We start from the raw sequence: 23,645 nt of genomic DNA on the forward strand, positions 1-23,645 counted from the left end.
TCATTTTTAGTTTAGTTTCAGTTTTGTTTTATGAACCTTTGATTGTCTCAATTTTAGTTTTTATTAATAAGTGACATACATTTATTAGTTTTAATTTTGACCAAATCATTTCAGTTTAGTTTTTGTTTTAGTTTAAGAACTACAGTATATATTAAAAATTAAGAAATACATGGTTTGCCTCTAGCACAAGCACTGAAGAAACATATAGAAATGCTTATAAAAATTACAGTGTGCCTCATTTTGCTCCAGCCATCTTCCAAACGTTTTGTTAAATGTGTCTTACTTGTGCTGTAGCAGTATTAATCTATTTAAGGAGAAGGCTGTTTACTTTGTCAGCGTGGATCAAGTACTTTACAGTACATTATGAAGGAAGGTAATTAGCAGAACCACCTAAATTTTTTTCCGAAACAATACATAGCTGTACCAGGGCACTCTGTCTCTCGCTGTGCACAGACAACTGAGATGACCAGTCAGCAACCATCTGCAGGCATGAACTTTTAAGTTTGTTGACCAACTTAGCCTTTCATTTTACCTTCTTTGGTAGGTTTCTGTTTTAATGATGGGGTGTTTGCTCTGTACTGAAGGTTGACTTTGGATTTCATAGGGATCTATCAATCGTCTATCTCTGTTTTTCCTCTGTCCACTCTCATAGTCAACTTAATGGTCACTTCCTGAAACATACTGGACCTCAATTTAAATGTTAAAGGATCTTTTGAAAAATAAAACACACATTACATTTCCTCCAATGATATATGTCCTGATTTGGTGTAGCTGCATTGTCCTTTTCTAGCTCTAAAGTGGTGTGGCCATTGTAGTGTGCCATAAGTTCCAACTTAAAACAGCTAGCTAGGTTTGGACAATAATGGAAGGTTCTCTTATTTTTTTATAAATAGACGTGGTTGGAAGATTGCACTCTGTTCTACTTACTTTCCAACCCCATACCAGCCTTTAGTGTGGTCATTCTTAGCTAGTCATATTTTACATTTCAAGAACAATGACATCATCCTTGGGGCAGATGCAAACGCTTTCAATGAATTTCCCATTTCAATCTGTCAAGTCACCCCTCAAATCACATAAGTTCTTTGTAAGTTCACCTCTGATGTAGATTTGGCTCCCTTCTTACTTTCTGTTGTCCCACCATTCCTTTCCAGGGTCTATTCTCAACTACACTGAAGTAATTTTCTTAATTTACAGTATCACTGTGCTTTGCTTTTCCTCCAATTGTTGCTGCCTTTCTGGTACCCATTTAGTTTGCAAACATCCTGATGTGTTTTGAGAATTTTTTTGTCCTAGTTCTAATTTTAAATTTCTGCAATTTAACGAACATGATTGTGGCTGCAACCATATTGATTGTGGCAGCAGCATTCATTATGAATCATTTCAAGCTGTGGCAATGCAGCCTATGATGTCAGCACACTAATGCTTTTAATTTTGAGGGCAGCATCGTGATGTTATCCAATTCACAGATCTTGCATGCACAACAAAACCAAAATAAATAAATTGATGGAAGAAAACAAAACAAGTCCAGAAAAGGAAGGAAGATGCAAGGCATTTTAATATCTTTGTAAAAGTTTTGAAAGTTCAGAAATAGAAAAAAAGAGAAAAATAAGAAGATTAAGGTGTAAAAGGCTTTAGTACTATTGGTAGAATGATTTGACCTTTAAAAAGTTAAAGGAAAAAATTCCCAGCTTCAGATCTGCTTGTATATCAATTACTTCTGTGTTTGCCCCTCAAACAAGATGCTTTATGTGTGCGTGCGTGCGTGTGGGTGTGTGTGTGTGTGTGTGTGTGTGTGTGTGTGTGTGTGTGTGTGTGTGTGTGCATGCGTGTGTTTTTTTATCTACACATTGTCACAACAAATTCTTCAATATTCAATACACAGACTGTCTGCTCTGACAAGAAATTTGCTTCCAAATTTAATAATATAAAGCAGTTCTTACTCCATAGATGATCCTGCATTTGTCTGTTTTGCTGTACAATATTCAATATTCGCAATTTCACAGTCTGTTTTGGCAGTGTTCTAAATGACAGAAAATAGCCGAGTTAGAAACGAGCCTGTCATTTTTAGTGTTTGCTGACCCCAGGCACGAATCTCTAATAAGCTATGCTAGACATGAATTAAAGTCTCTGCCTCTACAAAGGGCTGAATTTGAGGTCCGTGATACACAGGATTTTATGCATACTGGGCCAAACCTAGTAAATTAATAGAACCCAGTCTTTCATTGAGGCCGCCAAAAATAAATCTGGGTTTACTGCCAGCAATCTTGCTTATCCCAATAAATATTTACTTAAATTCTATTCAGAATTATTTTCAGTAAACTCAGACTGTTCCCCATCTAATATTAGGTCTCTTCTATAAGGTCTGGTTTGCTGTAGGCTTGTTCAGGAGGAGACTTCCCTTACAGACTCTCTTCTTTCAATGAAAGAACATACAAAAGCCCTGGACTCTGTGAGTAAAAGAAGATCACCAGACCATGCTAATCTTTTGCAAACAAAACTCAATTTTGCTGAAGTGAAATTTTGCAACGTCTGCTAAAAAATGAATCCGTCTATTGATATTTCAATAATGACTCTTTTATTAAAACAGGTTAAGAAACCTCCCGATTGTTCAAATTGCAGCCCAAAATCTTTGTTGAACTCCAGTATCAAGCTGTTTCCAAAATGTCTTCCCCAACAGTTATAAACTGCTATCCACAAGTTAGTACACCTCGATCAGACAGCTTTTTATTTAGGCCCATCATGCTACAAACATCATTGGCCACCTTCTTCATATAACTGATGCAGCTCAGACTTTTAACACCTCCAACTTCCCTTTTCTCCTTAAACACTAGAAAGGCATTTAAGCAAATGTACTGAAATGTTTGTACTGTAATTTATTAATAGGATCAAGACCCTGTAGTTCTTCATCTTAGCAGTCATTTTTACTAATTCTGACATCATCCAACCCATTTATATTATGCAGAAGTACTAGACAAGGCTGTCCACCATCCTCTCTTCTTTTTAATCTTTCTATTTAACCTCTTTACATTTCTCTTACTAACTTGGCTCTGATCATTCGATCATTATACATGGTCCCCTCAACGCCCCCTAATGCATCCTCAGATCTCCCTCACATCCTTATTTGTTCTTAAAAAGATGCATGACCCCTTAGAAAATTATTTTAAATGCCTTGACATAAATGTTTCTAAGCTGTTTTAGGACACTGTGGCTGACTACTGATGAGTCTTAAAGAGCCTTAAGTATAATAATCCCTACTTGCCTATCTCCTCAGAACAGTTGACAATAATACTGTTTAACATCACAAGACACACACACACACCTAAAAGTATGCATAGCATGAAACATACATAAGCACCTTTAAAAAATATACATGTGGAACTGTACAGTAGTGGCTACTATCTAGGTGTACTAGGTGCTACTAGGTGTACTATCGGCTACACCTTCAAAGTACTTCCTTTTTGCATCTATACACTGACTTAAACATCGTTCACATTTCTGGAAGCAGGCCTAGAACTCATTTTCAATATTAAAGTCCGTCACTGTTGTTGTTGTTGTTTTTGGCTGTCTGCTCATGGGGTCATCCGTCACATCTTCTTGCCCACCTTTGAACCTCTTATGCCACTCAAAAACTTTTTCATGGCATCTTCACCATATGCCACTTGCAACAGTTGTAATGTTTCAGTAGCACATTTGCCAATTTCCATACAAAATTTAATATTAATACTCCTATGTTGCCCTAAATTTCGATCACCCATTTTACACCTAAGTGTACATACAGATATCTATTACCTTCCCAATAGCTAACTAACAACTGGCTCTACCAGCTTGTAATTTATGCACGTATTAGTTTATACATGTTCAAACACAAATACTCATGTGATTTTGATACAATTATGTCACGGGTGACAGTACATGGTCATTCAGGGAATTAAATTGTCACACCTTGTATAATGTTTATTATAGTACAATGCTGTTTTTTGTTTGGCTATTATCATTATACATGTTGTACTCTATATTGATTTTGTCAGTGCCATCCTCCCTCCTTTTTCTCCTATCAAGTACTGTTTAAAAGTCAGATCTCTTCTCTCCCTCTCTCTTTGGAAAAATAAAACACTGTCCATTCAGCATTCCACTCTATTATGTTAGTCCCTATAGTCCCAAAGAAGGCACCGCCACATGATTTGAAGTATACGTTTATGGCAGGTCATACACTTTCCAGCTGATATGACCATCCAACATCCATTAAACTTAAACTAGTCTCCTCTTGCTGTTTTTATTTTCGGAGAGGTGAAGGTGAGAACAGAAAGTCATAACTTCCTAAATGTGGTTCTTTGATATCCTATGCTGTCAGAGGACATAGTGTCTGGTCAAAAAGCACCAGGGTTCCAACCTGAAATGACAATCTCACACAGTTTTCCACAATGAGGCCAGTTGAATTGGATGATGCACTGTCCTTGTTCCCGGTTGGGCATGTCTGAATATTAACACTGCTGTATTTTTGAATGTTTCAGTTAATGAGACTTGGGTCTCTCATCCCTTCCTCTTCTTGTTTTTTTTAGTATGCTCAGCTCAGGTAAATGCTTAAAATATATGGAATGTTGTCATTTTCTCCCATTCCTTTGCCCCTTGTTCTCGGGTCCCCTCATAAAAATCTGGCCTCCATGTAGTATAAAGCAGCTTCAAAGTCGTTACTGCTACATTCACTCTGACAGCATGATTTCCTGTGCAGTAACACTCTACCCTAGAATATTTTTTTAAATATCACTTTTTTCTCCAAAAACTCAGTCATTGCGATTATTTAATTTTAATCTGTGCTACACACTTTATACACATTTTGCTTAGGGTTTGACTACTAGCCTATATTGCCATCTGGGTTCTTGAAACACTCCTGTAAAGCTTCTTCTCCTGGTTTAGAACTGTTCCACTGTCTCCTTCTTCTGACCCTTTGTTTCTGATTTGCTTTCTGTGATCCTCTCTTGTGAAATTCCCCTCTCTCTCTCTTACACATTATTTCCCATACATCTCTTTAGCTCTCTCGTCTAGTTCCGTTCAGCAGAGGATTTTATTCTTCTTTGTTGTCGGGTTGGAACTGGCCGCTTGTTGGTAAATTTCTAACTCCATTTTTGTTTCTTTCTGGAAGTTGTCTTTTTAGAATTCGATAATTCTTCGGGCATCTTGTGCTTCTAATATTAAAGAAACTAAATGTCTTTTCAGCTAGTGAATAGCTTGATGGCTGGCAGTTGGTAAGACAGAGGACTGATTTTTCTTGATGACTTTCTCTTGATAACACTTTGTACCTTTGACCAGGTGCTGGGCTGCTGCCTTCTCTTGTATCTGTTTTATATATTTTTATCTCCTTTGACATCTTCCTCACTGAATGTGAGTGTGAGTAGTGACTGCCTGGTGGTTTGCTGGTGTGCTGAAAAAAATGATCACCAATAACTCTCAAACTTAAATTGACCCATAAGATTAGTTTCAGTTACATAGTAACCCTTGTACTTGAGAAAACAGAATACAAGACATACTTCATACTTCTTGACATAAAGGGGATGGTGATCTAGAAAATCTGCCAAGACATATACAGTAGGTAAAGAGGAAATACTGACAACTTTTAAAAGCATCTGATTGAGATATATAGACTGCTTATCTTTTAGATATCCAGACAAGCTTGATGGACCGAGTGGTCTCTTGTCATTAATACATCTTCCAGTGTAAATCAGTTGACAACTACCATTACACATTCTTGTATTAAACATAATAATGCTGGCTTGAACAACCTCTTTATATGGTATACTGTAATACATATTTCAATGTTGTGTGCAAGCTACCAAAATAAGATACTGACAAATCAGATGCTATGTACATGTTAATTACGGTATATATAAAGAGTATGATTAAATACAGAATCATTAGTTTATTTAAAAAAAACAACCTACTGAGTATCTATTGTATTCTTTAAAATTGAAGTAACAGTAATATTAGCTCCTGTCCCTCCAATTTCTTAAACAAAAGCTTGATTTTTAGTGCATAGCTGCAATTTTAAACTAGATTTTATATCATACTTAAAATAAAAAAGATGGAGCAATGTTTACAGAGAAATTACATATGAGCATACTAGACTGAGTATATGGTGTTTTTGTAATTTGAAAAATTGTATTTTGTTTGAAATTAAAACTTTCCAACCAGCACATAAAGTAAAACGTATATGTGCAACTAGAAGAATCAACATGAATATTTTCTGTAATTACCATTACAGCAGGACACCAAGAATGATGCTACCACTTCAGAATACTCTGAAGAAGGTGGAGGATGTCTTAGAGGAAAGGCATAAAATAAGTAAAAGGGATAATCAGTGTGACATTCAGAGTTTAATGATATTGGTATCTGGAGTCTGAAAAGTAACTAAATAGGTGTGAAGCCTCCAATATATAGGCACAATGACCTTCACTGGCTAGACCAGAGGAGGCTCACACCAATCCAACTAGTCCTCACTGCTAACTGCTGGATTTTGGCCTTGCAGGCCCTAAACAAGGAGAGCTGGCAAACTTACAAGAAAAGTCCCAAAAGAGATCAAAAATTCCCACATGGAGAAGGACAATTGTAAGCCCTTGACTTGTAAACAATAGGGCAAGAACAATGTTTTTAAATTAGGAAATGTTTAACAAAATTTGAAAAATATAGCAACATTTTGAGTAAAAAAGTTGCCTAAAATGCAATGCTACATGAACAAGTAGTAAGAAAAACCCACAAAAAATCCAAAAGCAACAAAATCAGAAAAACACAGTTAATTCACAAGAAATAGCAATACTCCAAATACAACTCAATAATCCACAACTAGATCTCTCCTGTTCTTTGCCATTTATAGTGAAAGGGAAGACCCAGTAGCAGAGATGTCAAGGTGGCCACCCACCCACAAAGCATTCAAACCATCAAAACATTTAAGGGACAGTACATAATTACAAACAAACAGCATGGAAAACCATGTATGGTAACTTTGGTTTTTTCATATTTTTATAAATCATTTTTAAAATCTGAAACTCTTACAGCGATCTGTCAAAAAGAGTTATATCATTATAAAAAAATTTCAGTAAAAGAGGCAGAGAGGAAGACTAGATTTAATGGTGAACTGGCAAGTGGACAAGCCATCAAACCTGATAGCGACTTCTGCTACAAGCAAGTCAAGGGGAACACTGGATGTTTTTTTCATTCAATCATTGTGTGATTTTTGCTTAGCAGTAAATATGTTTTGGTCATTTTTGACTTAGTGGTTATATTCTGGTTGTTTAGATAATCCATGGAATGTGCTCTCTTACTATGCAATATGTTGTTTAAAATAAAGCTTCTCATTCATCCATAAATCCAGATTTATATGACAGTACCCTTTCAAACAATGTACCTTCAGCTGGAAAGATGCTATAAATAAATACAATGTAATTCAAAGAGTTATTGATCTCTGCATTGTGGAAGGTCATATTCAGTGTTTAGCATTCTTATGTTCCAGTACATAGTTGCTTATTCTGTGCTTTATGTTTTCCATCCCCAGTTACCATTTTAGCTTGGAGAATGATCATACTTTTATTCAATGCTGTTTGCTGTACCCTTGCTTCCTTTACAGTTTGCAGTTGTGAATACAGTGTGCAGGTTTTTGTACTTTATTTCACTGTTACTGTTTTAGTAGAAGTATATCACCATTTGACTGTGAATAGGACGCTTACTTTTTAAAATGAACAGGTATGTCAATAAAGTTCTCTGGAAAAGCTGAATGACAGTTCTGTTTACTATGGTAAAAGCATTTTAAACCAAAGCAATATTTTCCCAAATATTATTTTTATTTCTAAGTGATTTTTTTTTCTAATTAGTTTATCTTCTATTATTTCTAATAAATAAGATTTACTTTGTTCTTTCCTAGACCTAGACATTTCTTATTTCTTTTTTTTTTTTACCAGATTAGTCTTTTCTTTTTTTTAACCTTTAACTTTAGTTTTCCACAGACAGGGAAGGTTTCCCACTGCATTTACAGAGATATGACAAAATGCTGCATTCATCTGATTAATATTAAAAATGACTCCAGGGATATGACATGTTGATGTGAGCATGCAATTATGGCACCCATGGCATAATAGTGCAATCCTTGCATGTGTCTAACATCATCAGCTTCGGAAGGATAAAAGATGTCTTTATTTACTGTACTATATTCTCTACTGTACTTTTTTAAATATGTAATTAGTTTCTGTCATCTTTTATTGTACTTAATGTCTTTCTATAGTCCTTTTCTAATGAAGCTCACTTTGAAATTAGTGTGTGAAATAAATACTCTTTTTTATTATTATTGGGACAAAGTGAATATAGTTTTATGAAACTGAAACAGGATTCATTTAAGATACATGTATAAAAAAGCAACATTAAACAGAATATCGTCAGTTATTAGCTTTTGGTGATCTTCACGGGTAACTCCTTGAATAAATAGAAATTGTAAATTACAACATAATACTTATATTCTACTAAATACAAAAGATTTTGTTCTGTTGATTGTGTTATACAAATGAGTGCAGAAATTGATTAATCATTCTATATAAAGTAGTATTTTGTGGTAATGTAGACTTATATTTATTTGTTTGTTAGTTTGTTAAATGCCTTTTTTATGATTTATATTTAGAGTAGTGCCTCAAGCATTTATTTCATTTGTTGTTAATATCTAGAGAATGTTTATAGTGTTTAAGTACTTGACAAAAACTGGGCCAAAAAAAGTCATCATGTTCTACGACCTACTGTATTGCCACTAACTGAATTTTATAATAGCTAAAATAAATTTTCAGTGACAATTCCACAGCAGGGTTATTCAGGCTGTAAAATGGGCAGTGTGATTTATAGGTTTAAAGCTTATGCTAAATGCAGTATGGATTTCTCATAGTTTATTTGAGGCTAAATTGGATTTCATGATGTCTGTATATTTTTATTGCACTTTTCAACATTTTTAAAGGATAGAGATGTTATTTACAAAGAAAACAATAAATCTGCCTTATGACATTAATCAATTCTCTAAGAGAATGCACACACATTTTCTTTTACAAAGTCATACATTTAGAGGCTTGGTATTGATAGCAATGTTATGATTGCAATAGGTAATTTCTGCTGATATTACATTGTAGCAGTAGACTAAGCTCATCGTGTTTTGTTTTTCTTTTTATTTTAGCTTATTGTTTCTAATTGGGAAGCTTAGAAAACTTCACATGATACCATCACAAAAAGTATGAAACTCTTTCAAATCATTTGAAAACTAACTGAAAGTGTGTTGTTGTGGCACAGTGTTTACTGCTTCTGGCTCACAGCTTCAGATGTTTAGGAGTGACTACTATTCTAGTCACTCCAAGTTTGAAGTTTGCATGTTCTACCTATACAAGCACACATTTTTATGCCTGGTGCTCCAGAGAAATCTTAAAGAATATTCACATTAGATTACCTGGCCCATTGCAGATGAGTTTGTGTATATACACATGCCATGTAATGGACTGCATTGTCTATGATCAATTCCTGCATTGCACCGTGTGCTGTTGGGGATACGTAACCCCAAACCTGACATTAGCAGGTTTAGAAATGCATGGATGTTTGAAAGACGCTATTTTATCTTCTCAAACATTTACTATCTAAAACAGATATTGATTAAATAACTATTGTGGTAGGGATAAGAGATGAATTTGTGCTTTCTGGAAAAGTGTAGCAAACTTTTCATGAAAACTCTAAGTGTTAAAAAATGCATTTTATTATATAAGCACAGCATGTTTCAATGATTTTAGCATCATTTTTAAAATATATTTTGAGACAGTAAAATCAGTGGTGTCTCCTCACCATTGTCTACTATACACTCACTATAACCAGAATCAGTATTTGACCAAAAAAAAAACAATAACACAAGAAAGTGCATAGGATGAGCAGCAAAGTGCTCTAGTATGTTTAATCATTCACCCTATTTTGACAATACTCAAATTTGTGGCAAATATTTTATATTTAACATAGTGTAATATCCTATAATAGTCTTTCCCTCATGGCACAATTTTTGTAACTAAAAACATCCCAAGGCACACCACTATTCTACTAACCTCAAACACATTATATCTCATATACATGCTCAACTGTCTAAAGTGGCGGGACTACAAAGGAAGCCATTAAAAAGCAGCTCCATGATCAACATTCACAGGCACAGCACTTAGTGAGCACTTTGCTGGCATCTCTCAGTTGCTTCATCCCTCTGCCTGCCCTTCTCTGCCTCACAGGCAACTCGTACACCCATTATACACCGTCCCTGGGAGGATCACTGGCTAACACACACCCAGGCAGATGGACTCCAGCAGCAAGGAGATACGTCTGTGTCTGCACACTGGGTAATTGCGGAACTGCTTTTATGACCAGCTTCTCCAGGTAATCCTGTCCTCCTCAAACTGGTATTGACCACTCTCAGGTTCAGACCCAGGTGTGCTACACTATTATTTCCACGGCACACCTGAGTAGCTCTCACAGTGTCTCACTGTACTGCAGCACACTAGTTGAAAAACACTGTCCTATAATTAATTGCAGTATAATAATTGGAGAGTGTAACAGTGGTACAATGGTGCTCCTCCACTAGCTGGTTGGAATTTGCATATTAGGTTAATTGTCGACTCCATAATGTTCTGTTTGGGTGTCTTCATAAAAGTGTCCTATAGTTGGGGACTGAAATCAAAGGCTTCTTCTTTTTGGGTGCATACACCGTCAGCATGGCACTGTCAGATCTAAACACTTGCATGGCAAATTGCTTGCGTACTGAAGTGACTTTAGCTGCAGGTGGAAGTTCCATTTTACTTGCCAAGCAGAGTGTAGCAGAGTATTAGCCAGTGAAAGCACTGTGAAGAAGATGTCTGTTGCTATATTCCAGCCTTTATCCAGTCTGATAGCAGTCACGGGACATCGTATCTTTGATTGCCAGTACAACAAATAGTTCTGAGCAGGCATGAGCCACAGTGCCTGCTCTTGTGAAAAGAATGGAGATAAATGCCATCATCTCAGAGAGGGAGAGGCAAGTTCGTTGTACCATGTGAACATTACTGAGAGAATAAAACTGAATAATAAAAAAACAAGCGCTAACTTTTACAAGTTACAGACTCAAATCAAATGTATTTTTTTATTATATTTCAGAAATAATAATAATAGCAGCTCACTACTCAAAATGCGGTGCACCTGGTCTCAAACCCAGACCCTTTAGGTTATAAGGCAGTAGTTCTTACTTCAGCACCATTCAAGAATACATGTAAACACCCTGTCGATTGACATTTGAGCTTGAGTTTTTAACTCATTGACAGCCACATGTAAATCAAATGCTTTTTTTTCCTTTGGTTATATTCTTGAATAAAAGCGCACATGTTTATTTGATATTTGAACTAAACTTTTCTTCACACATTATACACTTCTCGTCATTATTAGTATAACGTGGAAAAAGTTTCTACTTTAGATATATGTTCAGCATTTCTTGCATTTCACACATTTCCTTTCATCCTACACTTACCCAAATCTTTGTAGACACAGAACACACATGAAATGAATGTACTCCAAATAATGATATACTGTATTATTTACCCTATACAACTCCAGGCACATCACACACAGATAAGGAGCCTTGGCTTGACCTGGGAGAACTTTTTCCCAGAGCTGAGCTCTTTCAAGGCTGGGGATGGGACAGTAGGCTGCTTGCTGCTTGTGCTGATCGACGCATTTACAACACAAAAGTCACTGATGGAAAGGTGTGAAGGGATTTAAGGTGGGCCGGGATTATGAGTTTTTTGTAGGCTTCAGGAATTCTAGTGTTATGAGGGATAATAAAGGGATTATTCAGACACTCTCAAACATGGATTCTGTTGGCAATCCATTTCACATGTGTTTGGTTTGTGGGAGGAAACTTGGAGTAAAACACACACAAATACGGAGGAGATGTATAAAGACCATAGAGATAACAACCAGCAGTTGGTTTTGTACCTACTGCATTGGATTCAAGAGAGAGTAGTTTTGTGAAAAACCGCAATTTTTAGATGTGGTCAAAAAAATGCCTATAAATCCCTATTTTTATAGTTTAAACCCTAAATATACCCCAAAATACTTTGATTTCATTTCAAATGCAGCTTAATACATTACCCAAAAAAAGAATGTAAAGGTAAACCCATATACTGTACAGTAATGAACTGATATGTCTCCCACAGTGCTAAAATGTAAAATACTGTTGTTACCCCTATATGTACTGTAGGCTAATTCATGCAATCGTGTTTTCTTTGGTATGCGCTGTCATTTTCTTTGGTATAAGTAGGATAAATACGTAATAATTTAATTTAATAAAAATACAGTAAAATGTACAGGTACTCACCAATAATGAATGATATTGATTGAAGATGATGATGATGAATTAGCTGTGCAGTACGATGAAGGTATGTAATGAAGATAATGACTGCACAGCAAAGCAGAGGATTTACAACTCCTCGGGTGGCTACTGTGGCATAATTTTTTTTAGGTCCAGGAGCAAATCCATCAGTTCAACCTTCTCCTGGACTGTCTTAAACTTTTTCTGGTGCTTAGGTTCATTGCCATAAGCCTTAGAAGGTGCAGGGCGTTTGGGCGGCATCTTAGGCCTTCAAAAAGAACAAAACGAAAAACACGAGAACACTTAGCAAAACACTCAAGATAGCTACATACGGTAAACTGTTATGATATGGGAATGCTGGGCTGCATCTGCCAGAGATGTGTCATAGAGCAGCAGCCAATCAGCAGCAAGGAGAAATGAATAACGCTCTCGGATTGGCTACTGTCACCATCACAAGCCGCCTTTTCCTCTACAGTTGCTTTGTGTTCTCTCTGCAGTACAGTATTGCCACAAAAAAAGCCATAAAAAATTGTGTAGGATATTTGCGGTTTCCGCTAACAATTATTAGTTAGGTTCTAAGGAAAAATCTGAACCGCGACTTTGCAGGGGTCTACTGTATACATAAATATGGGCCACCCTGTACTTCAGCATTGTCTGTCTTGGCCAGGGTGCAGTATCAGGATGAGATTATAAATTTTAATAAATTATTTTGAAAATATTGACAAACAAAAATGAAAATGACTTAATGATAACAGTATAAGAATGTCATTTGTTGTAAGTTTTTTATTATTACTTTTGTGACATTACACTGCTATTTTCTTGTGTTTTTTCCGACAAATGTCACTATTTTCTCCATTATTTTCATGGGTAATGCTGTTTTTATTGTTTGTAATGATTGTCATCACTACACTGTGATCTGATGTCAACTCAATGTTTGGCACTGTCATGTCACTATTTTTATAAATCCATAGTGCACATGCTTCTTTGTCTGAATTTTTGACACAATATTCAAATGAATATAAGCGGAAAACTAAAAATATCGAAAATATCAAAAAAGATAGTATTTAGAAAAAGAAGATTACTTGGTTTGTGTTTTGGTTTAGGTGGTTTGGTTAATTAATTTTTGTCCATGCTTGGATATCAGCCAGTGTTTTGATTGTTATGTTTTCCTCTTTAAAAGATTTTCACATACCACCAAAACCTGAATAAAAACTTCCAGAACTGTTTGGATTCCTCTCCTTTCCGTTTTGTTAAAATGCAATATATTCAAATCTGGTTGTGTGCTACCTGCTCTTGTCCTGCCCCCCCTCAGAATATGAATGCAATTGTTGAGCATCATGGCTGTTGCCCAATAAATGGAGGATATAACCATGCTCCAGGAATTGTGAAGCAATCCTCAAGAACATACAGTAGCACAACTGCTGGGTGCGACTGTATCCCCTACGTGGATGGCAAACTTCACGATTCCCTGCTTAACACTAACCCTAAGTCATCGCCCATGTTGAAACAATTCTTTTCCTGAAATTGTTTTTCAAGACACAGCGAACTGACATGAACCTCACCTTTTTCCTTGGTTCATATTGGTTATGCTCTACTTCTTCCTGTAACAAAGCCTTGTAAAGTCATTGACTCTTATGATCTCAGTGCCTGAATGTGGTTTCCATCTGCTTTGATTCATGTGTGTTAGTTCTGCCTTGGATTTTTGTCATGCATTACTAGTTCTCAATTGATTTTTTCACTAATATAAAGTACAGTTGAATGATTACATATTCTTGGATGTATGCTTCTTTACTGTGCTGCAAAGGTCAAAACAGTAGATCTTAATCAGTGTTTATTAAGGAATTTGTCCAATTTTCTTTTTTGTCATAGCTGATTTAATTTATAACACGGTGGGCTAAATCAACCAGAATTTTTTTAAAAACATTTTGCAGTCAATTTTTACAAGTTTTTTTAACCACACTATTAATTACAAAATACTTTTTTATTTGTGGATTTTATTCTCTCCACCCTTTGCCTGGTTAACTGCTCCTCTGACACTCCTTCTATACAATGTGAAAAAAATTAATCCTATAGCACAGCGCCTATGTGTCAGCTAAATTATATTCTGCCTACCAATCCCAATAAATCCATTAAAGAGGACTTGTAAAAATGTTGTTATATTCTCTAGATGGCTTAGAATAATATTAAAGATAACAACATTAAGGCTGGAAAACCTTCTGGAAGAGCTTTGCTTCAGTGCCATAAACAGAGACTCGTAATCCAAAATGCTACCATCTCGTTGTGTTAGGCTTTTGTTTTAATATGTTTGAACTGGCTGAAGAATTTCCAGTACTAGCACATTGGTTTATTCCTGAACACACTTAGTTATTTAAGCATGGTTTTCTCTGCATGATTATTTGCAATATGCAGTACTCTCACCTGTGCCTGCACCTGGGAAGTACAAAATGACACCAAGTAATAAGAAAATGAAGAAGCCTAAGGCCTCTGTGGGCCTACATACAGTATGTATAAAGGTCAAATTCCGTTACAACAAAGTGCCAGGGACCTAAAAAATATTTTGTTGTAATGAAAATTTAATAGTAATGAGATTCTGTATTTGTTGCTATAGTGCTTTCTTTAACTTGCATTCAGGCATTTACAATTATTTCAATAGCTTCTTTCACATTAATTTTCATCTCCTCAAAGTAATGCTTTATGAGAATTTTTCTCAGCATTTCCTTTGCAATAATACATTTTCAGGGTGCGAATGATGTCCAAATCCAATGGCTGAGTGAAAGGAACTCAACTTGAACATTACCTAAATGTAGAAGCATGCTGTGAGCAGCACAGTTATCAATCAGACACAGAATCTTCCTTTTCTCCTCTTTATATATAGTGAGGTTTCTGAACTCTTTTGTGGTCAACCCCACCCCCCCACCCCCCAGACCATGGGACGACTCACTGAAGTGCATCCCAAAGCGTGACTGCTGTGTCTGTGGAAGATTGCTTCATCAGAGCGCCACAGAACCAAATACGTGGTCGCAGAATCGTCGATGGGTGATGCAAGGAACATTATAAATTCATTGAGCAGTATTACTTGGCCACTAACTCACCCACAACTCTGCCTGACTGCTGTGTCTGTGTACAGAACAACAGTAGATCCCGCTACAGTAAATAACCATGCTGTTCCTGTTTCAAGCTGAATAAAGCTGGTTTTGCTAAAGTAACGAGACTCAGCCTCATGTTTTGGGGTGCAAGACAGTGGCTCATGCATCACAATATCCTTGTCAAGTTGTCGCAGCCAGTTTCCCAAAATGTCTTGAGTCATCCAAGCTCACTGGTTTGCTTTATACTCACAGGGAAGGAATGTAATATCGAGGACTGGTCGACTTGCCAATGATAAGAGGAATAACTGCTTTTTCCACATCTTCAAATGCAGCAGTTTGCATACGTTTGTACTGAGGCCCAAGGTTTGCAACCTGAGATTTTTCTTCTATTTTTGCTCGGTCTTTCAAGAAAGTTGACAATGTCGATGGCGAAATTCCAAATTCACTGTCAATATCTTTTTACTTTTTGCCGGAATTGATAGTCGCAAAAATATCAAGTTTTTTTCTAATGTGAACTATTGTCGTTTTTTCGTGTCTGCCGTTTCTATAGGAGGGTGACAATGAGTTAATTCCAATGGATGTTTTTCAAATGTTGATGAGCAATAAGCAAAAGGAATCACTGAAAACCACAGATAACAAACACAGCAAAAAACAGTACAAGGAAAGTTCGACGAAAGAGAAAAATGTACAGTGTTTCTGTTTGGGGATCGTTGTGCAAAACTGAGCTGCAATAACAGAACTAACTGCTCTGTGGATGATTCATTCAGGCATTTCAAGGTCTTTTGGGCACTTCTTTGTAATGAAAGTATCTGCTGAATGCATTTTGTAGTATCAATATTCTCTGTCTTATGGGGAAACTGTTGGGACCGTAAAATATTTTTTTTGTAAAGATATTCATTGTAACGGGATTTGACCTGTATTAGTATGTCCTTTTCTTACCTATGGGGAGTCTGGTCTGTTTTTACATAATGAACAATCAAATACCACTCCTTCATACCTCCCCTTTCCTTCTCTTTGACCACTTTGGTCTCTTTTCTTCCATTCAGGACTGCTCTGAAAGTAATTCTGGGGACTACTTCAAGGTTAAACCCTGAGCTATTTCTGGGTTCATAAAAGCCTTAATACTAGAATTACCTGAGCCAGGGATAAAACTCATAAATCCGGCCCACCTTAAATCCCCATGATGTCAACACAGCATCAGGCAAAAAAGAAAGAGACAAATATATGTGACATTTTGAAGAAATCATTTTATGACCTGAATAGTACCAATCAGAAAACATTGTCACGCTAATGTAATATTATTTGAAAACGAATGATCGGGTGTGAATTTATACTGCCGCTGTTAGTTACAGTCAGATCAGAAGGTGGGGGGGTCTGCGGCGAGGGATAAAGTGACTGTGACTGAGAGAATAAAAATGAAAAAAAGCAAACTTTTACAAATACCATATACAGCTGATCTTACACTGTTTGTTTTCAAATAATATTGCGTATTGCATATTGAATAATATGAATAATGTTGCATCAGTGTCACAATGTTTTCCAAAATGTACTACAGTGATCCCTCGCTATATCGCGCTTCGCCTTTCGCGGCTTCACTCCATTGCGGATTTTATATGTAAGCATATTTAAATATATATCGCGGATTTTTCGCTGCTTCGCGGGTTTCTGCGGACAATGGGTCTTTTAATTTCTGGTACATGCTTCCTCAGTTGGTTTGCCCAGTTGATTTCATACAAGGGACGCTATTGGCAGATGGCTGAGAAGCTACCCAGCTTACTTTCTCTCTCCCTCTCTCTCTCTCTCTCTCTCTCTTGCGCTGACGTAGGGGGGTGTGAGCAGGGGGGCTGTGTGCAGCTGCTTCCTGAAGGACATGCTGCACGGAGCTTCGCATACTTAAAAGCTCAAAGGGCACGTATTGATTTTTTTTATCTGTCTCTCTCTATCTCTCTCTATCTCTCTCTCTCTCTCTCTTCCTGCTCCTGACAGAGGGGGTGTGAGCTGCCGCCTTCAACAGCTTTGTACCGGCGGTGCTTCGCATACTTAAAAGCCCTATTGATTTTTTTTTTGACTGTTTGCTTTGCACTCCTTTGAAAAGGAAGATATGTTTGCATTCTTTTAATTGTGAGACAGAACTGTCATCTCTGTCTTGTCATGGAGCACAGTTTAAACTTTTGAAAAAGAGACAAATGTTTGTTTGCAGTGTTTGAATAACGTTCCTGTCTCTCTACAACCTCCTGTGTTTCTGCGCAAATCTGTGACCCAAGCATGACATTCTAAAAATAACCATATAAACATATGGTTTCTACTTCGCGGATTTTCCTATTTCGCGGGTGGCTCTGGAACGCAACCCCCGCGATGGAGGAGGGATTACTGTATACAGGTCATAAAATGAGTTATTCCAAATATCATACAGTATATACCTATGTCTCTGTTTTTTTGTCAGTGCGGCTTTGACATCATGGACCATAAGGTGCATACTAATTCAGCGTGAGCAGGAACACTCAATAAAAATGAATAAAAAAAATGTAAAGTGACGGTGAGATACGAAGCAGGCAGATTCACCAGCGTTTGTGTGTCAGCTTTTATCCCTCCAGATCAGAGAATTTCCAGTTCCATTGTCTCAAAACACCACTCACATCTACAGTTTTTCCCAGTTTCAGATAAAAAGTAACTGCGCCAGATCTGGGGTGGGGGGTGGGTGTTGTATCGTGATCGTGACTGAGGTAGTAAAAGTGAAAAAAAAATGCTAACTTTTACAAGTGCTATAAATTTACAGACACAAATCAAATGTATGTTTTTATTGTATGATATTAACAATAAGAGTAGCTCACTACTAAAAATGGTAAATTTGCAGGGGAGATGGTTTCGAACTCATGACCTCTGGATTATAAGTCGGCAGATCTAACCTGCACCACAGAAGCTGTCGTATTGTACTTGCACCTTTTGTGAAAGTGTTTATGTGATATTTGGCCATCAGCCTTCACACATTATACAGTTCATGTCTACATTTTGTCATTTATTACTAAAACATGAAAAAGTTTCTGTTTTTAACGATGTGTTTACATAGATTGTTGTAGACACAAAACACACATCAAATTATTTCCCCTTACAATTCTGGGTAGCTCACTCCCAGATGATCAATCAAAACAGGAACTGGGAGAACTTCTTGTCCGTTCTGAGGCAGTGGGGTGGATGGTATATCAGGCTGATTGCTGCTTGGGCTTACCGACACATTTTGCAGACAAAAGAGGCTGGCGGAGAGGTGCGAAAGGATTTAAGGTGGGCCTGATTTACAAGTTTTTTCGTAGGCTGTGGTAATTCTAGTGTTAAGCAACCCCTGAGACAATCTGTGTAGGTGTCCTTGGAGTCATTAACCCCTAATTACCTGACAAGGATTAGAAAAGAGGTTAACATAAGCAGCAGGAGTGTAAGTCAGCATTCCTCCCTGCTGCTAACAGCATATTCATAAAGCCCATCTTTTAGTCTTTCACAGAATACAGAGAATAACAATTTTCAAAGTTTTGACTTGTTATATGTTAAACTCTCACACATTCACTATTACAAAAATGCAAGTAAAGGCTTTATATTTAATAGAAAAAGCATGTTTGATTAAAACAGAAATGACTCAAAAATGTAATGCAAATGAATCATAAACTTTATTTTTGGGAGTGAAGTTCATCATACCAGAAAAAAAAAAACAGAATGCTGAGCCAGTAAGTATTCCCCTGGTGTACTGTAAGCTTGAGTGCTTCATTTTACAATGAAAAGTACCTAAAATATTTGATTTTAGTAAAATAAATTCACTTTAACACAAAATTGTGTATGTTGGTAATTCAGAGTATCACAGTATGTAGTCTGCTCCATATGCTGACCATTTTACCACAACATTTTGAGCAAATAACAGAACTACTATACTCCATCAACTGTCTTCAGCACTTTCCTGGAAAATCATAGGATTGATTGTCTTTCCTGTAAGCTCTTAGTCTTTTTCAGGGTCTCTATAAAATTACCTGTGATTAGTATACCTCCCATGGATACTTCAAGGGAGTCACCTCACTAGATGCCCATAGTAGATCTCCTGGCTCCTGTCAATATGGAACAGCATTAGTTGTCCTCCTAGTGTACTTTAGTTTTGTCATCCTGGAGAGTGAACGATAAAAGGCTACCATGCCCTCTAATGATAACAGTGAATTTATGGCAAAAATGACCATAATCAGCAAGCAGTTCAGATAAAACACTTAAGTTGCCATACTGAATACTGTCCAAGCTTTGACTCTATCTAAAAGCCTTTCCATGAAAAACTAAACAGGATAAGTAATAAATTCCTATTTTAAATAGATTTGATGTAGCACCTAGAATAATGACACCCTCTTACGGCACACATACAGGGACCTAATCACATTAAAAGGTGACACTAGAACACCATATTCTTGAAGTATTTTACATAGAATACCAATGGTACTCAATCATAAGTAATTCTAGGTCCATCAAGCATCTGTAGGCACAATTGTCTACGACAAAGAGTTGGTCATCTGCTCTGCAGCCAAGGTGAAATCCTCAATGTTAGATGACTGAAAGATACCTTTTGGAGCTCATTGCTGTAAAATGATGACAACCACTCCAGTATGAAATCTTTCTCTTGTCTTTTATACAGTATATCAGTGAAACAATGATGTGAGTAAGACACTCCATGACATTTGCTGCCTTAGTTTGAAAGTCATTCTCCATGGCTGCAGTAAACTCTTCCTATGTCTAGGCCTTCATGCCTCCAACTGCTATATTTAGCCTACCAGTAATTCTCAGTTCAATTCTGGTTTTTACCAGCTAACAATTTATTGTACTGCTCCCTCACTGTTGCTTTCAACTACAAGAGCCTACAGGTGTAACACCATCCACCTTTTAGCCAGAGTTCCTCTTGATTAATTAGGTCTTGATCATTATTGATTTAGACTACCTCTATTTGACCTTCAGAGATGAAAGTCAACTCAACCCTAAATTTGCCATTCACAGGATACTCGGACTACCATGTCTATCCTTGTCCTTTGGTCTGTAGTGGCCTGGGCAGGTGTTTGTTACAAATACTGCTGCTGTCTGATAAATTCAATAATTGTTCATCAGTTCCCTCTGCTTAGATCAACTTGCCAAGTGTAACGATAATGGCAGCACATGTCTCTTTATAACTTAGCTTTAAAGTTACACTATGTGTTTTCTGTCTGGATTTTATAATAAGATGTTAGGAAATTTTCATCAGCAAAGCAAATGTCTAGTCATTTACCTTGAATTTCAGAGGGAGGTATATAGTAGGTTGACAAATTAAATACTTCTGTTTAATGTAAAACTGTATTTTTACTGTATTGTAATATTAATCAGAAATAACTTAGTTGTTTTGTGATTCAATAGAGAAGAATCAACTCCTCATCATTATTGAAATAGCCAAGAAACAATTTCAAATTCATGGTTAGCTTGTGGTAGATTATTTCAGTTTTGCTCATTGCCTTTAAAACAGGTTTGTAATTTTCATCTTTGCTGTTCAGACCTCTATCCATATTAATCATATTTTTAATCAGCAAATGAAATGAGCTTTTTGCCGAAGCCAGTCAGATGTCACTGTACATATTTTTCTGTTGAAAGTATATGGCAAAGTCCATTTCATTTTTTACTGGGTTCAATAATTCTGAAATTACTTTCCATAATAATCTTATGGTGGATATTATTTGTGGTATGTGCTCCACATACTATAAAGTCTGCTTAGTCTTTTACATGAAAATGGTTTGGCTCCATAAATGACTCCTTAGACGTAGCATTTTGATTGTTGCTTATCTGTTCATTAAATCCATTTTATCTTTCTGATCCATTAACTACATGCGCCTTTTTAACCATATTTTTCTCTTCCTTAGAATGCTGACACAAATGGCAATTTGAGGAAAAGAATGAACTACATGACTCAGACAGATCCCAGCAATGGACAAAGAGTTGACTCTGGAAGCAATAACAAAGATGGAATTATGAGACAGCCTTTGGTTGGTCAGGTACCTTCCCCTGGTGCTCCATCGTCTTTAATTCATTCTAGTCCCAATCCATTCAGCTATGTAAGTGCCACCTCACCAGCTTTACCAGCAAGGAGCACTCCTCCAGCTCCACCATCAACGCCTACTTTGCCCAGTCGTGTGCCATTAAATGCATTAGTTGGGCCTGCTTCGATTCAGAATCTTCTAGGTGCTAAGCTTGAACATATCCAGACCACAGCGAATAAAATGGAAATACATCTAAAGCAACCATCACCAAGTCCTGCTCCATCCACTCCTTCACCAGGTGCTGGAACTAGTAAAATTGACAAGTATGCACGCATACTGTTTCCAGTTACCTTTGGAGCTTTTAACATGGTGTACTGGGTGGTATACTTATCCAAGGACACAATGGAATCGAAAGAAGGCTGAAAGACTTATCTTATTAGAGAAACTTTTCTATACGGTTTAAGCAAAAAAGTGTCCAAATTATGTAGGGGCTTCTTTCAATCTAATTTTTAAAGATGTCATACTTTTATAACATTACTAACAAGGTATCCAAGAATGATTAAATTACCTCACATTAATCTGCATTAAATATGTACTCTGCATAAAGTCAGATTTTAAAATGCATAAATATGATGTCAGCTATACCTTTAAACAGCATGTACATGGAAATATATTCCGGTATATCAAAATTATAAACAATTTGTGTTTGTTTCCTAATTGATGTACCTGGATATTAGTGTCAAACTATGTAATCTAGCAATACCTGATATTTTTAGCTTGTTTGCTTTTGTTTAGAGAGAAAATGCCTAACATTTTAGGCACAATTGTACTGTTATAATCCTAATTTTATTTTGAATTTGCACACCACTCATAATACATAAAAGGTGTAGTCAGCAGGAATGATATGTCTATGACAAATCATGTACAGTAGTATTAAGACTGGAATTATATTACACTTTTTTATAGTTTTTTTCCTTTCTGTGGATGGGTAGGGCTCTGGATGGTTGAATGTTTTTAGTTGTTTTTCTAATATAAAATATTTTAGATTTGTTTGGTTTTAATACAGTTCTCTTTACCAATGTCTATTCCGAATACTCCCAAGAATTTTACATAGTGCAGTTGTATGGCTCAGCTAATTTTACACTAACGAACGTTTTTCAAATACAAAAGTGTTAAAAACATGTATACTTCTTGATAGTTGTTATGGTTTAAAGCATCCAAGTCAAAGTTCTTATTGCCTTTTAAAGCGCTTTGTGGTAGTGCTTAGTACAAACAAAAATGATGTACACAACAAAGAACAACCGATAGACTTAAATTTTAAAAGTCAGGTGTTAATTTAAATTGTTTGGAAATAATTCATATTGGAAATAAATGTGATTCAAAGATTATAAAAAGTATACTCAGTACCTTCATTAGTACATTAGAACTGTAATGTCTTCTCATTTTGATCAAGTTGCTGGTAAATAATTTGTGTTATTTTTTTACATTATTATTAGGACTGTAGCATAAGAACAGAAATGAACACCATTTCCATTTCTGAATTGAAAAAAAAAAATCTTATTTAAAAATTGCAAAATTTATATATATATATATATATATATATATATATATATATATATATATATATATATATATATATATATATATATACACACACACACACACACACACACACACACACACACACACACACACACGCACACACACACAGGCCACTTTATTAGGTAAACCTGTTCAACTGCATGTTAACGCAAATATCTAATCAGCCAATCATATGGCAGCAACTCAATGCATTTAGGCATGTAGACATCGTCGAGACAACCTGCTGAAATTCAAACTGAGCATCAGAATGAGTAGCAAAGGTGATTTAAGTGATTTTGAATGTGGTATGGTTGTTGGTGCCAGGTAGGTATTTCAGAAACTGCTGATCTACTGGAATTCTCACACACAACATCGCTAAGTTTTACAGAAAATGGTCCACAAAAGAGAAAATATGCAGTGAACCACACATATCCGGGCAAAAATGTCTTGTTGACGCCAAAGAACAGAGGAGAATGGCCAGACTGGTTTGAGCAGAAATGAAGGCAATAGTAACTCATATAACCACTCGTTACAACCAAGGTATGCAAAAGAGTATCTCTAAATGCACATAATGCCAAACCTTGA

General features: G+C 36.3%; 1 protein-coding gene across 1 annotated transcript in view; it reads left to right on the forward strand.

The window, feature by feature from the left end:
* Window positions 1–22,873, forward strand: part of gabra4 (gamma-aminobutyric acid type A receptor subunit alpha4) — a 97,055-nt gene extending 74,182 nt beyond the window's left edge. The window contains exon 9 of the mRNA XM_051928361.1: window positions 21,363–22,873. Within this exon, the coding sequence (XP_051784321.1) occupies window positions 21,363–21,902 (540 nt within the window). The 3' untranslated portion in view covers window positions 21,903–22,873. The remainder of the gene's footprint in view (window positions 1–21,362) is intronic.
* Window positions 22,874–23,645: the final 772 nt, after the last annotated feature.

The sequence above is a fragment of the Erpetoichthys calabaricus genome, chromosome 5, assembly GCF_900747795.2.
Source record: "Erpetoichthys calabaricus chromosome 5, fErpCal1.3, whole genome shotgun sequence".
In the NCBI taxonomy this organism is placed as follows: Eukaryota; Metazoa; Chordata; class Cladistia; order Polypteriformes; family Polypteridae; genus Erpetoichthys; species Erpetoichthys calabaricus.